At 58.1% G+C, this 18,597-nt stretch overlaps 1 protein-coding gene across 1 annotated transcript; it reads right to left on the bottom strand.

The window, feature by feature from the left end:
- Window positions 1-8,925: 8,925 nt before the first annotated feature.
- Window positions 8,926-17,499, bottom strand: LOC123349649 (C-factor-like). Its single transcript, XM_044987863.1, has 6 exons — window positions 17,100-17,499; window positions 16,573-16,624; window positions 14,581-14,768; window positions 10,288-10,446; window positions 9,628-9,747; window positions 8,926-9,143 (listed from the first exon to the last, which is right to left on the bottom strand). Exons 1-6 carry the CDS (start codon window positions 17,244-17,246, stop codon window positions 9,030-9,032), a joined length of 780 nt encoding a protein of 259 aa, XP_044843798.1. The 5' UTR covers window positions 17,247-17,499; the 3' UTR covers window positions 8,926-9,029.
- Window positions 17,500-18,597: the final 1,098 nt, after the last annotated feature.

Below are 18,597 nucleotides of genomic sequence, written 5' to 3'. Positions count from 1 at the left end.
TTGTAATTTGCTAACAGAAATTCCAAACAGTCCATGTAGGCTCACAAGTCAAGCTGTTCTTAGGCAGCATTGTCATAAAGTTAACACTAAACAAAACTTCCTACAGCACTTTATCCAAATAGTCAAAATTGAGATTTTGGATTTTAAAAAAACCAAATGGTTCAGCACTAGAGCGGCTGAGTTTTTGAATGCCTCCAGTTGGTGATTCTCCAACTTGAGCTACCATGGGCCTGACTCTTCAAAGGTGCTGAGCACCTACCTCTTCCATTGACATTAATTGGAGTCGGAGGCCACTCAGCACTTCTGAAAAACCCAGCCCCCATGGTACCTCGAGAGAGGGACAAAGAGGCACCCAAAGTCCATGGCCAATTTGGAAACTGTTGATGAAAGGTCTGAAAAAGCAGCCAAGAAGGTCCAAAAACGAAAGGCTCTTTACACAGAAAACTGCTCTTAGCAGCAGCAGTGTGGGTGGAGGTGGGGAACAGGGACTGAACATGGGTATTGTATCTTGGGGCTTGGCTGGGTCATGCAGGGCACAACTTATTACTGGAATGGGGCAAGTTCCCTCCTCTCTCCCCCCCCCCCCCCCCGGCCACTTGGGCTTACTGAACAAAGTGGCCTAGTTGGTTTCCACTGTCACCCAGCCCAAGCAGCGCTTCTTGATTCAACCTGAGAAACAGATGAGCTGAGATCCATCCAACTCCTCAGTCGGGAATGAGGGGAGTAGGGGCTACTCTGACCTCACTGTCTATGCTGCCTGCCCACCACTATTATGTTATCTGTGGAGTGTGCATATGAACACAAACTCAGTTGATCAGCAGTTAAAGTTGCCTTACGACATGCTCCAAGCATAGTAAAAGGAAAGTGTCCAGTATTCCCTGTCACCCTTACGTCACCCTTACGTGGCTGTTGCTAACACTCCACGAGGCATTCATATCACCATCTATGGCACATACGGCAGCACCATACCTACCCCATCTTCATCCACCTCACACACAAAACTTGTTAACGAGGTGTCCTTTTGTACAGGCTACACACATGACAGGTACCAGTGTGGGGAGGAGAGCTACCTGGGGGGGGTTCCAGTGCCCCACCCCATGCAGGTGGGTGCGATTGATTGGGGAGGGGGCAGAGCTTTGACTCTATTCCCCTAGTGAGCTGGCTGCCATAACTGCTGCACCAGCACAATGAGGGAAGTCCACTGTGCCTTGGAGGGAACTCACAACAAATGACTTTCAGGGGTTCTCTAAGAGCAGCATAACACGCTGCCCGCGATCAGGCCTTGTGGTAAAGCCACGAATGAGCCCTGTTCTCTGGAGATTTCCTCCAGACCAGGCAGGAGCCAATTACCCAGAAACCCAAATATCCTGAAACAGTGGCCAAAGGAGCGGATCTTATAATGGCGAAAGCTTCAGTTAGTCTGTGATTCAGCAACACCCCCAGCCGAGTCCTCAGCACAGTGCTCCGCTCGCGCCGTTGACAGCCTGTGGGATGCTGAGTGCTGCTAGGTGCGTGTGTTCTCTCTGTAGGCTGGCCCAGCCCTGGCAGCCAACCTCGATAGCCCAGACTCGGTGTGGTGATAAAGGCACTTGGCCAGGCTTATTGCCCTCGAGCGCCTTGGCTCCGGGGTTACGGGCACACTAGCACAAGTGCCACTCAGCAGCAGGGATTTCTGCTGGCCCCTGGGCCGCCCAAAGGGCGAAGGCGAGGTACACCCACATGTACAGACTGAGACAAACACCCTACGCTCCATCTCACACGGTTCCTGACATCGGCTTGTTACGTCCCCTGGTGTCGTGCTCCAGGTATCGCAGGCAAAACATCCCCTTCCCTGGTGTTAGGTCAGGATGTCCCTGGGCTAATCTTTCGGCTTGTGTTCTCACGTACCCAGTTTCTGTTGCCTTTCGGGGTGCGGTTTAGCAATGTTAGCAATACCTTTGCCACAGTCATATATTGCAGAGGTTCTCAAAACTGGGTCCGTGCCCCCAGGGGAGGCACAGAATGTATTCGGGGTGTGCGAGAAGCCGAGCTGCGTCACAGTGGAGGTACTTGTGTGGCAAGAGCCAAGGGAGGGGCTTTAAAGGACTACAGACAAAGAAGGGGGCACGATCAAATAACTTTGAGACCCTCTGATCTATTGACAGTGAACGTGTAAACATCTATTTTAATCCATGGCTTAACTTTAATTCACAAGTTCCCAGCTCTCTCTCTCCCCACCCTACAACGGGGATCCCTCAACTGGCACTGAGCTGTAGCTGCCTCTGGGGTGAGGCACAGGTGCTGTTTATCCCTTGCCCAGCATTGAGATGCAGCCGCCTTGGGTGTATTTATAGAGGGATCTCTCACCCAAGGCTGAGATGCGGCTGCCTCTGAGGTGGGATAGTGGGGGCTGTTTATAGATGCCATGATTGGCAAAGAGGTGCAGCCATCTCTAGGTTGGGGCATGGGTAGGGTTACCAGGTGTCTGGTTTTGGACCAAAACGCCCACTCGAAAAGGGACCCTGGTGGCTCTGGTCAGCACTACTAACCGGGCCGTTAAATGTCCAGTTGGCAGGGCTGCCAGGCTCCCTTCCTGGCTCCGCGTGGCTCCCTGGAAGCTGCGACATGTCCCTCAGCTGCTAGGCAGAGGTGCGACCAGTGGGAGCTGCAGGTGGAGGCAGCGCACAGAGCCACTTGGCCGTGCCTCTGCCTAGGAGCTGAGGGACATGTCACAGCTTCCAGGGAGCCCCCTGAGGTAAGTGCTGCCCAGAGCCTGAACCCCTCACCTCCTCCCGCACCCCAACCCTCTGTCCCAGTCCTGAGCTCCCTCCCGCATCCAAACTTGACCCCACAGCCCCCACACCCCAACCACCAGCCCTGACACACCCTGAACCCCTCATTTCTGGTCCCACCCCAGAGCCTGCACCCCCAGCTGGAGCCCTCACCCCCCTCCTGCACCCCAACCCCCTGCCCCAGCCTGGTGAAAATGAGCAAGGGAGTGAGGGTGGGGGAGAGTCAGCAACGGGGGTGGAAGGGGCGTGGCCTTGGAGAAGGGGCAGCGGTGGGGCTTGGAGAGGGGCAGGGCAAGAATGTTCAATTTTGTGCGATTAGAAAGTTGGCAACCCCAGCACGGGGGCTGTTTACATGCTGGTGGGGTCGGGCCCACACTGTTCCTAGCAGGAACAGGCTGTCCAGTATTCTGGGAACACAGGAGTGGCACCTTTGTCTCCCATCTCACGCCCGCCTCCAGGCAATTCCCCGGGTCTCCTCCCCCATCTTCCCCTCCAGCCCAACCCCCCACTACAAGCACCGCAGAGCCTGTGGTGGGGCTGGGGAAATCCCTGGCCAGGCTGCATGGTCAGTAACCCGATTTTGAGGCTGCTCGGGCAATGGAAAGCTGGGCGGGGGGGAGAGAAGTGCATTGTGGGAGATGTAGCACAATGCGCACTGCTGCCTCCATCTCCTGTCACAGCTCCAGCTTGCCATGCCAGAGCAGGGAACACCAGGTCCAGACCCCCCCCCATCCCTGCCAGGCACCCCATTCTCAATGCCCCCATCCCCTAGTCTCCACCAGCTCCCCCAGCCCCTCTCTGCTGTAGAACCAAACAAGCACTGTGGGAATTTTCCAGACACTATTCGAGCGTGTACAGGGACAACGTAGCGTCCAGTCACAGTTGCCGGATACTATTAAAGTGAGAACTGAGTCAACTAAACTTCCCGTCACCGGTCGGACGCTATTACTATTAGAGTGTCTCACTGGGGCGATTTACCTTCCGGGCACAGATCCCGGACAGACGCAATTAGAGCACGTACCGAATGACCTTAACTTCTGGACCAGGCGGACATTATTAAACTGAGACCAAGCTAGGGTGACCATATTTCCCTCTGGTGCATATAGGACACCTGGTAAAATTACTTGTATTCAAGCCAGTTCACTGGCAACCAGTCAGAACTGTGCAGTACACACATTCAAATTACCACCAAGTTGACTGAGCCTCTGTTAAAAAGAAATACTGTGTAGTTGGATTCTTTTTATTTACCTTCTTATCTGTAAGGCTTTAGGGATCACATAGGGACACACAAACACACCCTACCCCTCCTCCCCCCCCCACACACACTCCCATACACCTCTCTCACTCAGGGGAGGTGACCAACCTACCTGACCCTCCCTGCCCAGAGCTCTCCACCCTCCATGCCTGGCTTGGCCCCTGGGACGGACCTGCCTCTCCTGGTACCTGGTGCTGCATCTTCCTGAGGCAACATGTGGGGCATAACGCAGGGTCACATCCCCCCGGATTTCTGCCAGGGTTCACACCAGAATGTGGCCGGCAGCAGCCTTTCAGCACTGTGCAGGAGGGCAGGGACGGGAGTTGCTTCCAGCCACGGGAGCGGGGGCAGAGGAGAGGGATGACCTGGCCTGTGTCTTTACAGAGCTCATCTCTTTCCTTCCCCCCTCAGCGTGGCTGGAAGCAGCTTGTCCTTTCCTGCCTGCAGTGTGCAAAGGCAGCTAACACCTCCAGGCTGCTGCTGGCCACCGACATAACCCAGCCGCCCCTGGCTACAGCGCGGGCAGGAAGGGGTTAAGCCCCCAGGCTGCATTGTGCACCAGGACCCAGGGAACCGGACTGCAGGGGCTCCAGGGAACCTGGCCCAGAGGGGGCTCAGCAGGGGAGGGTGCCTAGGGGACAGAGCAGCCCCGTGCTCCCTGGGGGGCAGGACCTGGGGCGGGTGGGGAAGAGGGTGCTAAGCCCTTGCCCAGAGGGCTGCTATGGAGCCTGCAGGTTCAGGGCATGAACAGGCCAGAAATTGCTCCCCCCCCCCCCCCGCCTACTCCAGAGCTTAGCTGGGGGCGGAGAGGCTGCCCTGCACCAGCGCTGTGCGGGGCTTTGGCACATGCGGGGCCTGGCTCCTCCTGGCCAGCGGTGGCTGGCCTGGGGCAGGACAGGGCCGGTGGCCAGGGGTGCTGAGGGGGCAGGGCTGGGGGCTGGCCTGGGGCAGGACTGGGCCAGTGGCCAGGGGTGCTGAGGGTGCAGGGCTGGGGGGCTGGCCTGGGGCAGGACTGGGCCAGTGGCCAGGGGTGCTGAGGGGGCGGGGCTGGGGGCTGGCCTGGGGCAGGACGGGGCCGGTGGCCGGGGGCGCGGAAGGGGCGGGGCTGGGGGGCTGGCCTGGGGCAGGACTGGGCCAGTGGCCAGGGGTGCTGAGGGGGCGGGGCTGGGGGCTGGCCTGGGGCAGGACGGGGCCGGTGGCCGGGGGCGCGGAAGGGGCGGGGCTGGGGGGCTGGCCTGGGGCAGGACTGGGCCAGTGGCCGGGGGTGCTGAGGGTGCAGGGCTGGGGGGCTGGCCTGGGGCAGGACTGGGCCAGTGGCCGGGGGTGCTGAGGGTGCAGGGCTGGGGGGCTGGCCTGGGGCAGGACAGGGCCGGGGGTGCTGAGGGGGCGGGGCTGGGGGCTGTCCTGGGGCAGGACAGGGCCGGGGGTGCTGAGGGGGCGGGGCTGGGGGGCTGGCCTGGGGCAGGACGGGGCCGGTGGCCAGGGGTGCTGAGGGGGCGGGGCTGGGGGGCTGGCCTGGAGCAGGACGGGGCCGGTGGCCAGGGGTGCTGAGGGGGCGGGGCTGGGGGGCTGGCCTGGGGCAGGACGGGGCCGGTGGCCAGGGGTGCTGAGGGGGCGGGGCTGGGGGTGGACTGGGCTGGTGGCCAGGGCTGCTGAGGGTGCAGGGCTGGGGGGCTGGCCTGGGGCAGGACGGGGCCGGTGGCCGGGGGCGCGGAAGGGGTGGGGCTGGGGGGGCTGGCCTGGGGCAGGACGGGGCCGGGGGTGCTGAGGGGGCGGGGCTGGGGGGCTGGCCTGGGGCAGGACGGGGCTGGGGGTGCTGAGGGGGCGGGGCTGGGGGGCTGGCCTGGGGCAGGACGGGGCTGGGGGTGCTGAGGGGGCGGGGCTGGGGGGCTGGCCTGGGGCAGGGCTGGGCCGGTGGCCGGGAGCGCGGAAGGGACGGGGCTGGGGGGCTGGCTTCTCACAGCTGTGATGTTTCCCAGCCAAGGACAGTTAACCTTTCTTTACGGAAATGACTGAAGTACAGGGGCGGCTCCAGGCTCCAGCACGCCAAGCGCGTGCCTGGGGCGGCAAGCCACGGGGGCGCTCTGCTGGTCGCCACGAGGGCGGCAGGCAGGTTGCCTTCAGTGGCCTGCCTTCAGAGGGTCCGCTGGTCCTGCGGCTTCGGTGGACCTCCCTCAGGCAAGCCGCTGGAGGCAGCCTGTCTGCTGTGCTTGGGGGCGGCAACATGCCTAGAGCCGCCCCTGCTGAAGTACAAATGCCAAACACAATTCAGATCGAGGATTCACAGCAAGGTTTTCTCTGCGGTGATTATAAAGGCTTTAATTTAAATCAGTCTACCCTGAGGTGAGCAATTAAGAATTATTTTTGGTTTTGTATGAATGGAAGTTTGTGCCAGTTACTAACCCTAAGCTGGTTTCATGAACGTTGTTTGGGGTGCAAGGAGACCCCAGGCCCATGAAGACAGAGTGCTGTGGATGCAAACGTTCGCCTGCAGCATCTGTAACAGCTCTTCCCCCTCCCAACCCTCCAAATACGCACTTGCTTGTCTTGGATCCGGCGCTGTGGCTGGAGAGGGACTGGTATAAAACCCTTTGGAACTGCAGCCCAGTGTTGAAAACTCGCTCTCAGAGGGCAAGGACTAATCCAGCACTAATCCCCCGCGCAACATCCGTGTAGCAGAATGCTGTCTCCTTTGGAAGGGGGCAGCTTCAGCTGGCGAGAAGTGGATGTTCTTCCCCTGCACCGTGAGTGCAAAAGCCCTGGATACAGCTGTAGTGATGGGATCAAACGAAGCAAAAGCACCTTGGGCTGAACGGCAAGAGAACCACCGTGGCGGTGGTGTCCTTCCTACTGTCGAATGCTTGCCGGGGAAGGGATGTAAGTGTCAGAACTGACCAGTCATAGCGTCTGAGACCACACCACTGGCCCCAAACTGTGTGGGGTGCCCTGGGGGGTGCACTTGCAGAGTAACATTCAGAGGGGCGTGGTGGGCCCAGGCCAGCCCCCACGGGGGACGTGCAGAGAGCTCCGCCCAACCCTGCTCTGCCCCCAGCTCTGCTCCAGCCCCACCTCCAGCCATGGCCCTGGACTCGGCCCATAGCTCCCAGCCCAGTCACGGCTCTGGCTCCAGCCTTGGCCCCCTTATCCTGTCCGCACTCTGACCCCAGGAGCCACGTCCCTACTCTGGGCCCCAGTTCCTGACCGTGGCTCTCGGGGGGCAGAGGGGGGTGGACAGTGGTATGGGGGGCATGATGTGAAAAGTTTGGAGACCACTGGACTACCCAGTAGGCACCTCCCTGCCTTGTGCACAGGGCCGGGGACAAGGAGTTGATAAGTCTGTTCCATCTTTCACGATTCTCTGCCACTTTAATTTTCAAGGACAGAATCAAATATCTCCATAGCCAAACAAGCCTCAAATGCTCAACTCCCTGCACAGTCTGATCTTATTCTTAAGGGAAAGCCAGACTTGAATCAAATTGGTTGTAATGTCTTTACTACAACCGGTGACCCAAAAGATTGCACAGGATTGAGGGGATTCAGTTGAAGGGCCCGGGGTGTAAATCACACCTGTGTCTGAAAGGGGTTAGCTACCATTGTAGGGGTACCACATAGGACTCTGGGAATGGGAAGCTGAGAGAGGGGAGAATTGTTGGTGGTGTATTTTGTGCATAGTCAGCAGGGGCGGCTCTAGGTATTTTGCTGCCCCAAGCATGGCAGGCAGGCTGCCTTCAGGGGCTTGCCTGTGGGAGGTCCCCGGTCCCGCGGATTCGGCGGCACGCCTGAGGGAGGTCCTCCGGTTCCGCGGCTTTGGCATACCCGCCGCCGAATTGCCGCCAAAACCGCAGGACAGGTGGACCTCCTGCAGGCAATTGGGGAATTGGTTGAATTGGCCTAAAGCCGGCCCCATGGCTCCGCGTGGCTGCTGTCAAGGGCTGTGCCGTTCCGTACGACCAAGGCTGTGCTGGCAGCTTTGTATTGTTCCAAGTCAGGCCCCTGGCACGTGCAGCACCTTGTCTTTGGGAGATTGGCTAACGGCTACTGGAGCTTCACTCTCACCTCACTAATCACGTGGACGAAGCTGCATGTGGTGCAGGAAGCTGGCCTGGTCCAGTGTCCTTTGTGTGTGTGGCTGAGAGAGGGCAGGGGAGAGTTTGCCGTGTTCTTTGGAGAGCAGTGCCAGTGTCTAGTTCCTAGCCCAGAAGCCAGAGGGCTGCACCGTGGTGCGGGGGTCAAGGACCCGCCTGGCATGGACGCTCCGCCTGGTGTCAGGGGCGAGGCGCTGGGCAGAGACGTTACAGGGGAGAGGTGCGAGATTATTGGCCCGATGTCCTTGGCAGCCAGCTGTAGCCAGGCAGAGAGCGGCTCTAACCCCACAGGCTGCCGGGCAGGAGCCGAGCTGCCCTGGACAGAGAATGGTTCTCCCCAGCCTTGTCAGCCCCTCCTTCGTGGGCAGGTCTCCAGAGAGCCAGAGCAGCCTTGCCCGTAGCTCCCACTCTCGCTCCACCCCCTGGCTCTGCCGTAGTGCTGAGCCCGGGCTCTGGTCTCCATACGCTTAGGCCTGCCCCGGTTCCCCTGCAGCAGCTGCCATCTCAGTTTGCTCTCTAGCGGCATCCCCAGCCCCCCCGGCCCCTGCCATTGGCTGGCTCCCTGCAGCCCGCTTTGTCTCGCAGACTCTTTCAGCAGGAAGTTTGAAACCAGCTTCCTGACCACCTGGCTCCTGCTGCCCTCCGGGTGCTGAGCTGCCCTGATCTCACTCGCCATGGCCCTGGCACCGGCACAGCCCCGGCGCTGGGAGTCCAGCCTTTCCGCTCTGCTGGGCATAGGGGCTTAGCGCTTACCCAGCTTTCAGGCTGGCTAAATGGTACAAACCCAGCCTGTGGAGGCCAGGCCAGGCAGGGCTGTTGCATTAGAACAGTGGGTTTATTGAGGACACAGGCGCGGCTGACGGCGCGGTCACTGGAACGGCCTGGCCCAGGGCTCCTGTCGCGTGGCCAGGGGGCGTCTCACCAGGGAAGAACTTTCCCTTCCCAGCTCACGAAGGCCCCGTTCTCCTTCTTGGAGAGTGTGGGGAGCACGTTCAGGATCCCTCGGACACTCATGTCCACCGTCAGTGGGGCCTGCAGGGGGCAAAGGAGAGTGAGGGGGAGAAGCCTGCCCTGGGGCTGGCCCAGGACACCAGGGGCCGGGCCAGGATCTGGGAAAGGATCTCAATAATCCCATTCTGCCCTCGCTGGCAGTGAACGGGGGAGCCGGTCCCAGGCCAGTGTTTACAATAGAAAGTGGGTGAAAAGGGCTGCACCCCTGAGAGACACCCTAAGCCCCAATGGAGACAGACGACCAGCTCCTGCCCCTCCAGCTCCCCAAGCAGCAGCTCTGTAGGGATTGCTGTGCAATGCTGAGCGCTGAAGGAACCATGGGACCAGCAGCCCCGGGAAGCAACGCCCAGGACACAGCACTGAATCCCCAGGGAGCTAGGTCCTGACGACTGCCTCGCTGGGATGGGAGCCCCTGAGAGGTGTCATCAATATGCGGGGGGTGATAAGGGAACAGGCTCCAGTGTAACATGTGGCTACGACTGGCCTCTCCCACTGAGGCACCTACCTGGTGGGAACGTGAGCGCCCCATGTCAGTCTGCACCCAGCCAGGATGGACAGCGATGCTCAGGATCCCGTCTCCTTCATACCCCAAGGATTGGCACTTGGTGAGCATGTTCAGAGCAGCCTGTGGGCGAGACTCCATGAGCAGAGACAGCAGCGTGTGGGGAGAGCAGGGACCCACCCCCAGGAGAAAGGTGAGCAAGGGGGACAGCTGATGCAAGCTGCAGTGTGTGATTCTCTCCGTGGGGACGATCAGCATGTTACTGAGTCGCCACCTCTCACTGCAATGGGCCCACATGCAGGACCCAGAGTCCTGTTCCAAGGCTTGGGCTCTGGGGTCAGGTGACCAAGCATCACGTGACCCGGAGGCCGTGCTTCCCACAAGGGGGAGCAGAGTGAGATTGGCCTGAATGCTGGCCTGGCAGGTCAAATCTGGGGGATAAGCCACAGGGCAAGAATAGGGCGACCAGACAGCAAGTGTGAAAAATCGGGACGGGGGTGGGGGTAATAGGAGCCTATGTAAGAAAAAGACCCAAAAATCGGGACTGTCCCTATAAAATCGGGACATCTGGTCACCGTAGGCAAGAAAGACTTTTCTTTCCCCTTTGCTGTAGCGGAACACGGACCGAGCGTGAATTGGTGCCCTGCTGAGCACACCCCCTACCTTGCTGCACCGATAAGATACAACTTGCCCCAACTGCCAGGCAAAGAGATTCGTGATGGAGCCAGCCTCGCTGGACATGTTGACAATGGCCGCCTTGCTGCAGCTCAGCCCTGGGTGGGGGCTTCCCTGGGCAGCCTTCTTCAGCAAGGGCAGGAACGCCTGGGCAATGGGGAGAACAGAGCACCCCCGGGTCAGCTTAGGAGAAAGGACCCACATTCCTCTCTTCCCCTGTGGACTCTGATTTGAATTGAAGTGGGTTCAGCCGTTGCCCAGCTGCAGTGCAGCACCGCCTGTGACACCTCTGGCAGGCTGGTCCCCTTGGCCTGCTGCTCCTGGGCCATGCTCTCCCCCTGCCCTCCAACTTGTTCACAGGCTCAGTCCTGTTTCAAAGGCTGATTTCTAGGAGTTGGGTAACCTCATTCTGCCTTCTCTGGCAGTGAATGGGGGAGCTGGTCCCAGGCCAGTGTTTACAATAGAAAGTGGGTGAAAAGGGCTGCACCCCTGAGAGACACCCTAAGCCTCAGTGGAGACAGCGTGAGGTCAAGGGAAGAATTCTGCCGTTGCCCTAGCTACCACCTGTCGGAGCAGTGGATTTACTACAGCGACAGAAGAACTCTTTTGGCACCGCTGTCGTGTTTCTAGTGTAGATACAGCCGATCATAGGCTGTTTCCCTACCTTACAGCCCTGCACAGAGTATCTTGCGGGATTGTACACACCCTCTAGATCCGGGGTTCTCAAACTGGGGGTCACGAGGTTACTACATGGGGGGTCGCGAGCTGTCAGCCTCCACCCCAAACCCCGCATCACCTCCAGCATTTATAATGGTGTTTTTAATGTATAAGGGGGGGTCGCACCCAGAGACTTGCTGTGTGAAGGGGTCACCAGTACAAACGTTTGAGAGCCCCTGCTCTAGATCTGTGCTAGACAGAGGCCTCGACTCACTGACATGGAAGTATTTCCTCTCCAATACGCTGAGCCGTACTTACAGCACACTGCAGAAATCGGGTAGGATGGTCAAATACCAGCAGCCTTGGCCTAACTCGGCTTCCATCCGAGCCAATGAGAATTTTAACACGGAGGTATTAAGAGCCCGGTTAGGCCAATACAATTTGCTTCTTCAAATCCTACACTCAGTATAAGAGCCCTGGGCCCTTTAAATCCCAGCCGCAGCCGGGAGTCAGAGGGCTCTGGGCTACCCGCAGTTGCGGGGAGCACAGAGCCCTTTAAATCTCAGCCGCGGGGAGTCAAAGGGCTCTGGGCTGCCCGCAGAGATTCCCAGCCGCGGCTGGGATTTAAAGGGCTCAGGGCTCCCCGCTGCTGTGGGCAGCCCAGAGCCATTTGAATCCCGGCATTCGGCCGCTGTTTGCCCCGTCCCCGGACCCCTGCCCCAACTGCCCCCCCAGGACTCCCACCCCCTATCTAACACCGCTGGTCCTTGTCCCCTGATACCCCTCTCCCGGGACTCCTGCCCCTAACTGCCCCCCAGGACCCCACCCCCTATCTAAATGCCGCTGCTCCTTGTCCCCCGATTGCCCCCTCCCAAGACCCCTGCCCCAACTGCCCCTTGGGACCCCAGCCCCTATCTAAGCCTCCCTTCTCCTTGTCCCCAACTGCCCCCTCCTGAGACCCTCCCAACTTCCCCCCAGGACCCCACCCCCTACCTGCCCCCTGATAAACCCCTGGGACTCCCATGCCTATCCTACTGCTGCCTGTCTCCTGACTGCCCCTCCGAACCTCTGCCCCATCCAACCCCCCCTGCTCCCTGTCCCTTGACTGCCCCCCGGAACCCCCTACCCCTTCTCCAACCCCCAGCCCCCTTACGGTGCCACTGAGACCAGCGTGTCTGGCTCCATGCAGCTCCAGACACATTGCTGCCGTGCTCCCCCGTGGAGCCCACAGGCCCCCTTCCTCCCCCCCAGCACCTGCCTTCCAGATTTGAACACCTCAAAATTCAGGAGTGCTCAAGCTCAGTTTGGGCAGCTGTTACTTCATTTCTCCCAAATCAAATATACTGATCCACTGTAACTTGCTGTAGAAAGAGTAGGATAAAATTGAGCAAGAAATGCTTATTAGACTGGAATTGCTGTTTTCAATAGCCATTGCCTTTTTGTTTGTTTAAAAGGAAGACAGTGGTATCGCATTGGCAAATTCCCCATAGAAAGAAAGAGTGGAACAAAACAATAATAAAGGCACCTCAACTTTTCCTCATTTATGGAGGACAGGCTTATAATAGGCATCCAGATATCCTCCAATCACACAAGCTGAAAATTGTTCCACTTTACTGCAGCTCTGTAACCATATGGGAACCAATCCTGTCTGTTTTGTGCACGTCCAAAATTCCTGCTGAATGACCCGCCCTGGGAGCGAGTTACCAGTGACCCAGGGCTGGGGCGGCAGGAGGTGGGGGGGGGCACTGATGCGGGGGAGCCCAGGGCTGGGGCAGCAGCAGGGTGGAGGGAGGGCACTGGTGGGGAGGAAAGGGGGAAGCCCAGCGCTGGGGTGGCAGGGGGTGTGGGTGGGTGGGTGGGGGGAGAGCCCAGGACTGGGGCAGCAGGGGAGTGCAGGGGGGAGCCCAGGGCTGGGATGGGGGGCAGCCAAATTTTTTTTTGCTTGGGGCAGCAAAACACCTAGAGCCGGCCCTGCCGGGTTCCCCCAGCCGCCGGAGCCCTGGGCCCTTTAATTTGACCCTGAGGGCTCCCAGCCACCTCTTCAGCGGGGAGCCCCCGGTTGATTTAAAATAAAGTATCACCTCCCCACCCCCAACAGCTGTTTTGGTGGGGCAGCGCTGGGGAAGGAGGGTTTGTTTCCGCAGGGCTGAGCGGCTCTGGGGCGGGGTGTTTCCGCAGGGCCGGGAGGTTTCGGCCCTCGGCTGTTTTCTTTGGAGTAATGTGGCCCTCGCCGCTTTACGAGTTGTGCAGGCCTGCTGTAAGGCATGTGTCCAGCGGGGCACAGTTAAGGTTGCATGGGCAGCCTTAACCTCTGCTGAATTGCTCTTATCTGGAGTGTCTTTCCCAGTCTGGCTGGGGACGTTGCACCAGCTCCCAAGGGTGACCACTTGTGACCTCCTTCCTGAAACTCATTTACACCCATCGCTGGTCCCATGCTGTCCAGTGGGGTGTCCTGGGCTCAGACAGGAGGGTCAACAACAGCTCCCTGATGAGGGCAAGTGACAAGAGGCCACTGAGGGATGGGGGAAGGAGAGGGTGGGGCTGGGGGAGAAAGGGAAAGAGATTTGAAGTGCCCCCGTCCCCAAAGTGACTCCTGCCCTGCCAGCTGGTGCCTGGAGCCTTGAAGCCACGTTAGACCTAGTTTCTAAATGGTTCAATTTGCCACATCTAGTTCCTGACACAAAGTGCCTGGAAAGGGGCTGTGTGCCCTGTGGTGCAGCTGAAGGGCAGCAGCTGGGGGATGACAGGTCCAGAAAAGCTTAGACAGAAACTAACAAGCAGGAGCCGCATGCGGCACTGGAAGGAACCCTGGTCTCGCTATGTTTTCTAGACGTTCTATTGCGACTATTTGTCATAGTGCAGCGGTTCTCAAACTTTCATACCGGTGACTCCTTCCATATACCAAGCCTCTGGGTGCGACCCCCCTTATCAATTAACAACACTTTTTAATGTATTTATAAATGCTGGAGGCAAAGCAGGGCTTGGGGTGGAGGCTGACAGCTCGCGACCCCCCATGTAATCACCTCGTGACCCCCTGAGGGGTCCTGACCCCCAGTTTGAGACCCCCTGTCATAGTGGAAGGAGACAGTGGAGAAGCATCAACTCTCTTTTCTCTAGGGCAGAGGTGGGGAAACCGTGGCCCGCGGGCCACATCCACCCCGCAGGACCGTCCTGCCTGGCCCCTGAGCTCCTGGCTTGGGAGGCTAGCCCCCGGCCCCTCCCCCGCTGCCTCAGTGTGCTGCGCCGCCGGCGCTCTGGCCTGCTGCTCCTGCCGGGCAGCATGGTGCCATGGCTGCGAGCTCCTGCTGCTCTGAGCAGCGTGGTCAGAGGAGGGGGGAGGGTGTGGATAGGGAGATGGCCTCTAATGCAGGAGCTGGACTCTTGGCTCAGACCCCACCGGGGCAGCATTAGGGCCTCTGGGTCCATTTCTCGAGTGGTTACAGTCCCATAATGCACCTGACACATATGCTGTGATGAACGCCGCACCCCAGCCCCCAAACACACACACACCAGGTTGGCTCATTGATCCGGGAACCAGAGCCCTGGGGGGAAGGGAAAAGTTCTGGCCTAAGCAAAGTCAAACCCCAGTGCAGCCGGCGACCTGCCCTCTGTCGGGGCCCTTACCTGGCTCACCAGCAGGGGCCCTGTCACGTTGGTCGTGTACACCAGGGACATGTTCTCCGGTGTCTCAGACTCTAGTGTGCTCAGCTTTACTACCCCAGCGTTGTTTATCAACAGATTCAGTCCCGAGCCTTTCAGATGCTCCTCAACTCTGGTTGCTGCAGCCTTGATGCTGGCTGGGTCAGTAGCTTCTACAGAGACAGAGCAGGGGGTTCAGAGTAGGGTGACCAGACAGCAAAGGTGAAAAATCAGGATGGGGGTTGGGGGGTAATAGGAGCCCATATAAGAAAAAGACCCAAAAAGCGGGTCCATCCCTATAAAATCTGGACATCTGGTCACCCTAGTTCAGAGGCGTGGTTCCTCCACCCTGTAGCTAGCCCCTCTCCCGGAGACACGAAGCCCAGGCTGTTCTACAGAGCCATGCTAACGACGAGGGCGCTCATAAACACAGCTAGCCAGTCAGAGCTGGCTAGTGCCATGGCAAGGGCAGGACGGATAGCGTCAAAGACAGAGAGTGAAATCGGGGGCGGGGGGACCAGGAGTCAGCTGGGCGAGTGTAAACCAGTGTGGCAGTGAGAGTGTTAATGGGGTGGGGGGAAGGGCGTGTTGGAACAACAGGATCGTCCCAGGGGTGAGCAGGGTTTGAAATCTGCCATCAGAGCACTGGCAGGCTCACCCTCATCCAGCTTTCACCATCCCATGAGAACACCCTTCAGGGAAGAACACCCCGATGGCACAGTTGTTTGGCAGCATTTGAAACATGCCGATTTTTCCTTTTAAAAAGTGTTTGCGGCATTTTTTTTATTGGAACCATCAGCAGCATTTTTGGGTTACTGAAACAGCTGGTTCAACAAAACAGCTCGCTAGTCATTTCGATACATCACCGAAAACATCAGAGGAGCCAATCAATTTTCACCTGAGCGCTGGTGTGACCCTATGTGCGAAGTCACTGTGCCACTCACTCCGATTTGGCCCTGCTCCCCCAGCCTCGGGCATGTGAGCAGCACTCCAAGCATCAGCAGGATGAGCAGCTGGTCCCAGCAGATCCAAGGCATGGCCCGCCCAGCCACTTTATGGCTACTGCCTGAGCCTGGGGTGCTCCCCCATGAATTTGGGCCCTGGCCATTGGCCTAGTTCGTTAATCTGGCCCCAGCAGGATCCCTAGGCTGGGATTGGTTCCCATCCTGTGAGAGGCAGCCCTGAGGCTAGCAGAGCTGTACAAAGGGCAGCCCCTGTTCATGAAATTGATTCCTTGATTCCAAAGCTTCAACTACCTGAAAGGGGGTTCCAAAGAGGATGGATCTAGACTGTTCTCAGTGGTAGAAGATGACAGAACAAGGAGTAATGGTCTCAAGTTGCCATGGGGGAGGTCGAGGTTGGATATTAGGAAAAACTTTTTCACTCAGAGTGGTGAAGCACTGGAATGGGTTCCCTAGGGAGGTGGTGGAATCTCCTTCCTTAGAGGTTTTTAAGGTCAGGCTTGACAAAGCCCTGGCTGGGATGATTTAGTTGGGGATTGGCCCTGCTTTGAGCAGGGGGTTGGACTAGATACCTCCTGAGGTCCCTTCCAAACCTGAGATTCTATGATTCTATGAGTCTATGAAAGCAAATCTGTCTCCAATAGAGTGAGGCCTGTTCAGACCCAAACCAGCCAGGCTCATGCATGGCACAGGCAGTCCCTGTCTCAATCAAAATCATCCCTTCCCTGCCAGTCTGGCACGCGTGGCAATCTGCAAATACCAGGAACTTCCTGGGCCTCTCCTGAGCAAGCCCACAGAGGCTGAGTGGGACGTGGGAGACCTGGGAGTTGCTCTGCTGAGATGGTGGCTTCCTGGGCCCCTCCCCTTCACTAACACCTAGGCAGGAATAACACTAACAGTGGCTCCCAACCAGGCAAGGAGACAGGAACATGGAGACAGGGGGACAGGGAACGGGGAACAAAGGGACCCAGAGCACAGGAGCCTCAGTTCTCTGGGCCCAGGGCAGGGCACCCACCTAGCGCAACGATCGCCAGGTTTGGATGCCTGGATGCCAAGGTCTTTAATTCCTGAAAAAGAATAAAGTTAATGATTATTGACAGATCCGCCAGCTCGCAGGGACGGTCAGGCTTGGCACAGTTCAGCTCCCTGCTGCTACCCTGGGCCAAGTAAATACCTGCCTGCAAAGCTCCCATGCGCAGGGTCCAGCCCTGGCTTTCGGAGTCTGCAGCAGGGGTCTGTATCCTGGGTGTCTAAACCGGCATCATCTAGCTCAGTGCAGTCAAGTCAGGGACCCGTTTCCCTGTTCCCTTTAGGAGACAGGCACCTGTGCTCCCCGCCCGCTCTGCTAGCTTTGCCTGTGTCCCGTGCAGAACTCGTCCCCAGCCGTATGCGCCAGGGAGCGTCCGCCTGGAGCAGGGGCTGAAATCCCCTCCTGCTCGGGCCTCTTGCTTTTGGCTCCACGTGCTGGGAGGCTGGAGGCCCCTCACTTAGATTCCCCCACCCAGGTCCAGCTAACGCCGTCTCACCTCGCCCCGTTCTCACCTGCACTCGCTCTGCCTCCGGGTCCCGGCAGGTCGCAAAGACCCACTCGGGTGGGTTGGATTTCCCCAGAAACTGCTTGACAAGGCCCAGGCCGATTCCCCGATTGGCCCCAGTCACCAGAACGCTGCGGACATTAAAGCCAGCCATGGTCCTCGCCTGCCTGTGCCCCAGCTGGCAGTGCCTCTGCTCAGCGAGCGCTGGGCTAGTGCTGGCCCCACTTCCCCTGCACCTGGGGTTACACAGGGTCTGACTCCTGGGTGCCCGATCCTAGACCAAGGCCTGGCGCCTGCCCTGCGCAGAGTAAAATCACTGGCCGCTGGGCAGAGGCTCCCCCTGCAGGGGTATTGGAGGAGCTCCCCAGAAGGGAGAAGCTGAGAAGTGCAGAAAAGGAGATGGCGGGGGTGGAGGGGAGGCTGATCGGAAGCTATAGGGATCGCATGGATTCGTGCATTTTCACGGGGTGACCTTTAAACTGGGCAGGGTTTGCAATCTCTCACTGAAGTGATAAGAATTTGGGCAAGTTAATATTCAACATGGTGAAACTCATTCTCCACTCCCCTGACTTGGCTGAGCCGCATGGCACCTAGTAATGGCTTTCAGGGGCTGTGGGACGTAGTTTTACAGAGGAATGATCTGTTATAACGTACTGCAGGGCAAGAACCCTACATTTTATTGTCCTATGAAGATGGGGAAAAGCCCAGGCTGTGCAGCACACTCCCCATATGTTAGGGTCTCAATTTTATAAAACTTCATCAACGTTATAAAACTTTAACTACACCCATGCACATAGTACCGGGCTTCTGATTTTAGGCTTTAACCTGTGAGCACCCAACACAAAAGAATTGAAATTGGTGATTAGCCAGTAAACACTGGAAAACACTGGAAGTGGTTCCTTGTCTCTAAGGGCTCGTCCACAGGGTGCAGTAATGTGAACTAAGACACTGCACTTTCTAAAGTGCACTGACGTGTTGCACACTAATTCATCCGCGTAGACCCTGCTGATACACACTAAAGGGCCTTGAGTGTGCTTTAATGTAATGAAACAGTGTTAGTGTGCAACGCACTAGGGACTATTAGGGAGAGCTTAGTCATTGCCGTATGTCCTGCTGGACGGTACTCATTACAGTACACACAAAGAGAAAGCCCCAAACCCCCCGCGCCCCCCTCCGCCCCCGAGTTTTGGATGTCTATGTCAAACTCAAAAATTGTTCAAAATAAAACCTGAAAACGAAGTGAGTACAACCCCCCCCCCCCCCCCCCCCCGAAACTGGAACTGTAGTCCTGTGACCCAGCACGATCGACTAACCTATATAGTTAATCAAGAATCTCCTCCTAGGATGCAATTTGCTGGAGCAGCCCCTATGTTGAGGATCTGAACTATTCCCTAATTGCCTCCTTGCCTCTGTAACTTTACCTGTCTGCCCTTTACTCTGCATAACCAGCTCTTTGCATTTAACTCCCTTGAGAGGAGAAAGAGACAATAAATAGCCAATAATTA

This window comes from Mauremys mutica, chromosome 14 (genome assembly GCF_020497125.1).
Source record: "Mauremys mutica isolate MM-2020 ecotype Southern chromosome 14, ASM2049712v1, whole genome shotgun sequence".
Classification (NCBI taxonomy): Eukaryota; Metazoa; Chordata; order Testudines; family Geoemydidae; genus Mauremys; species Mauremys mutica.
Note: the sequence above shows the minus strand (reverse complement) of the source record. Positions and strands in the feature narration are given on the sequence as shown.

Excerpts from the sequence above, each read along its gene's own strand:
- LOC123349649 (XM_044987863.1), bottom strand. The coding sequence starts at position 17,246 with ATGGCTGGCTTTAATGTCCGCAGCGTTCTGGTGACTGGGGCCAATCGG. Across the intron at positions 9,748-10,287 it reads TATCTTATCGGTGCAGCAAG|GCTGCTCTGAACATGCTCAC; the intron begins GTAGGGGGTGTG and ends TCTCGCCCACAG. Across the intron at positions 9,144-9,627 it reads GGCGCTCACGTTCCCACCAG|GCCCCACTGACGGTGGACAT; the intron begins GTAGGTGCCTCA and ends TGCCCCCTGCAG.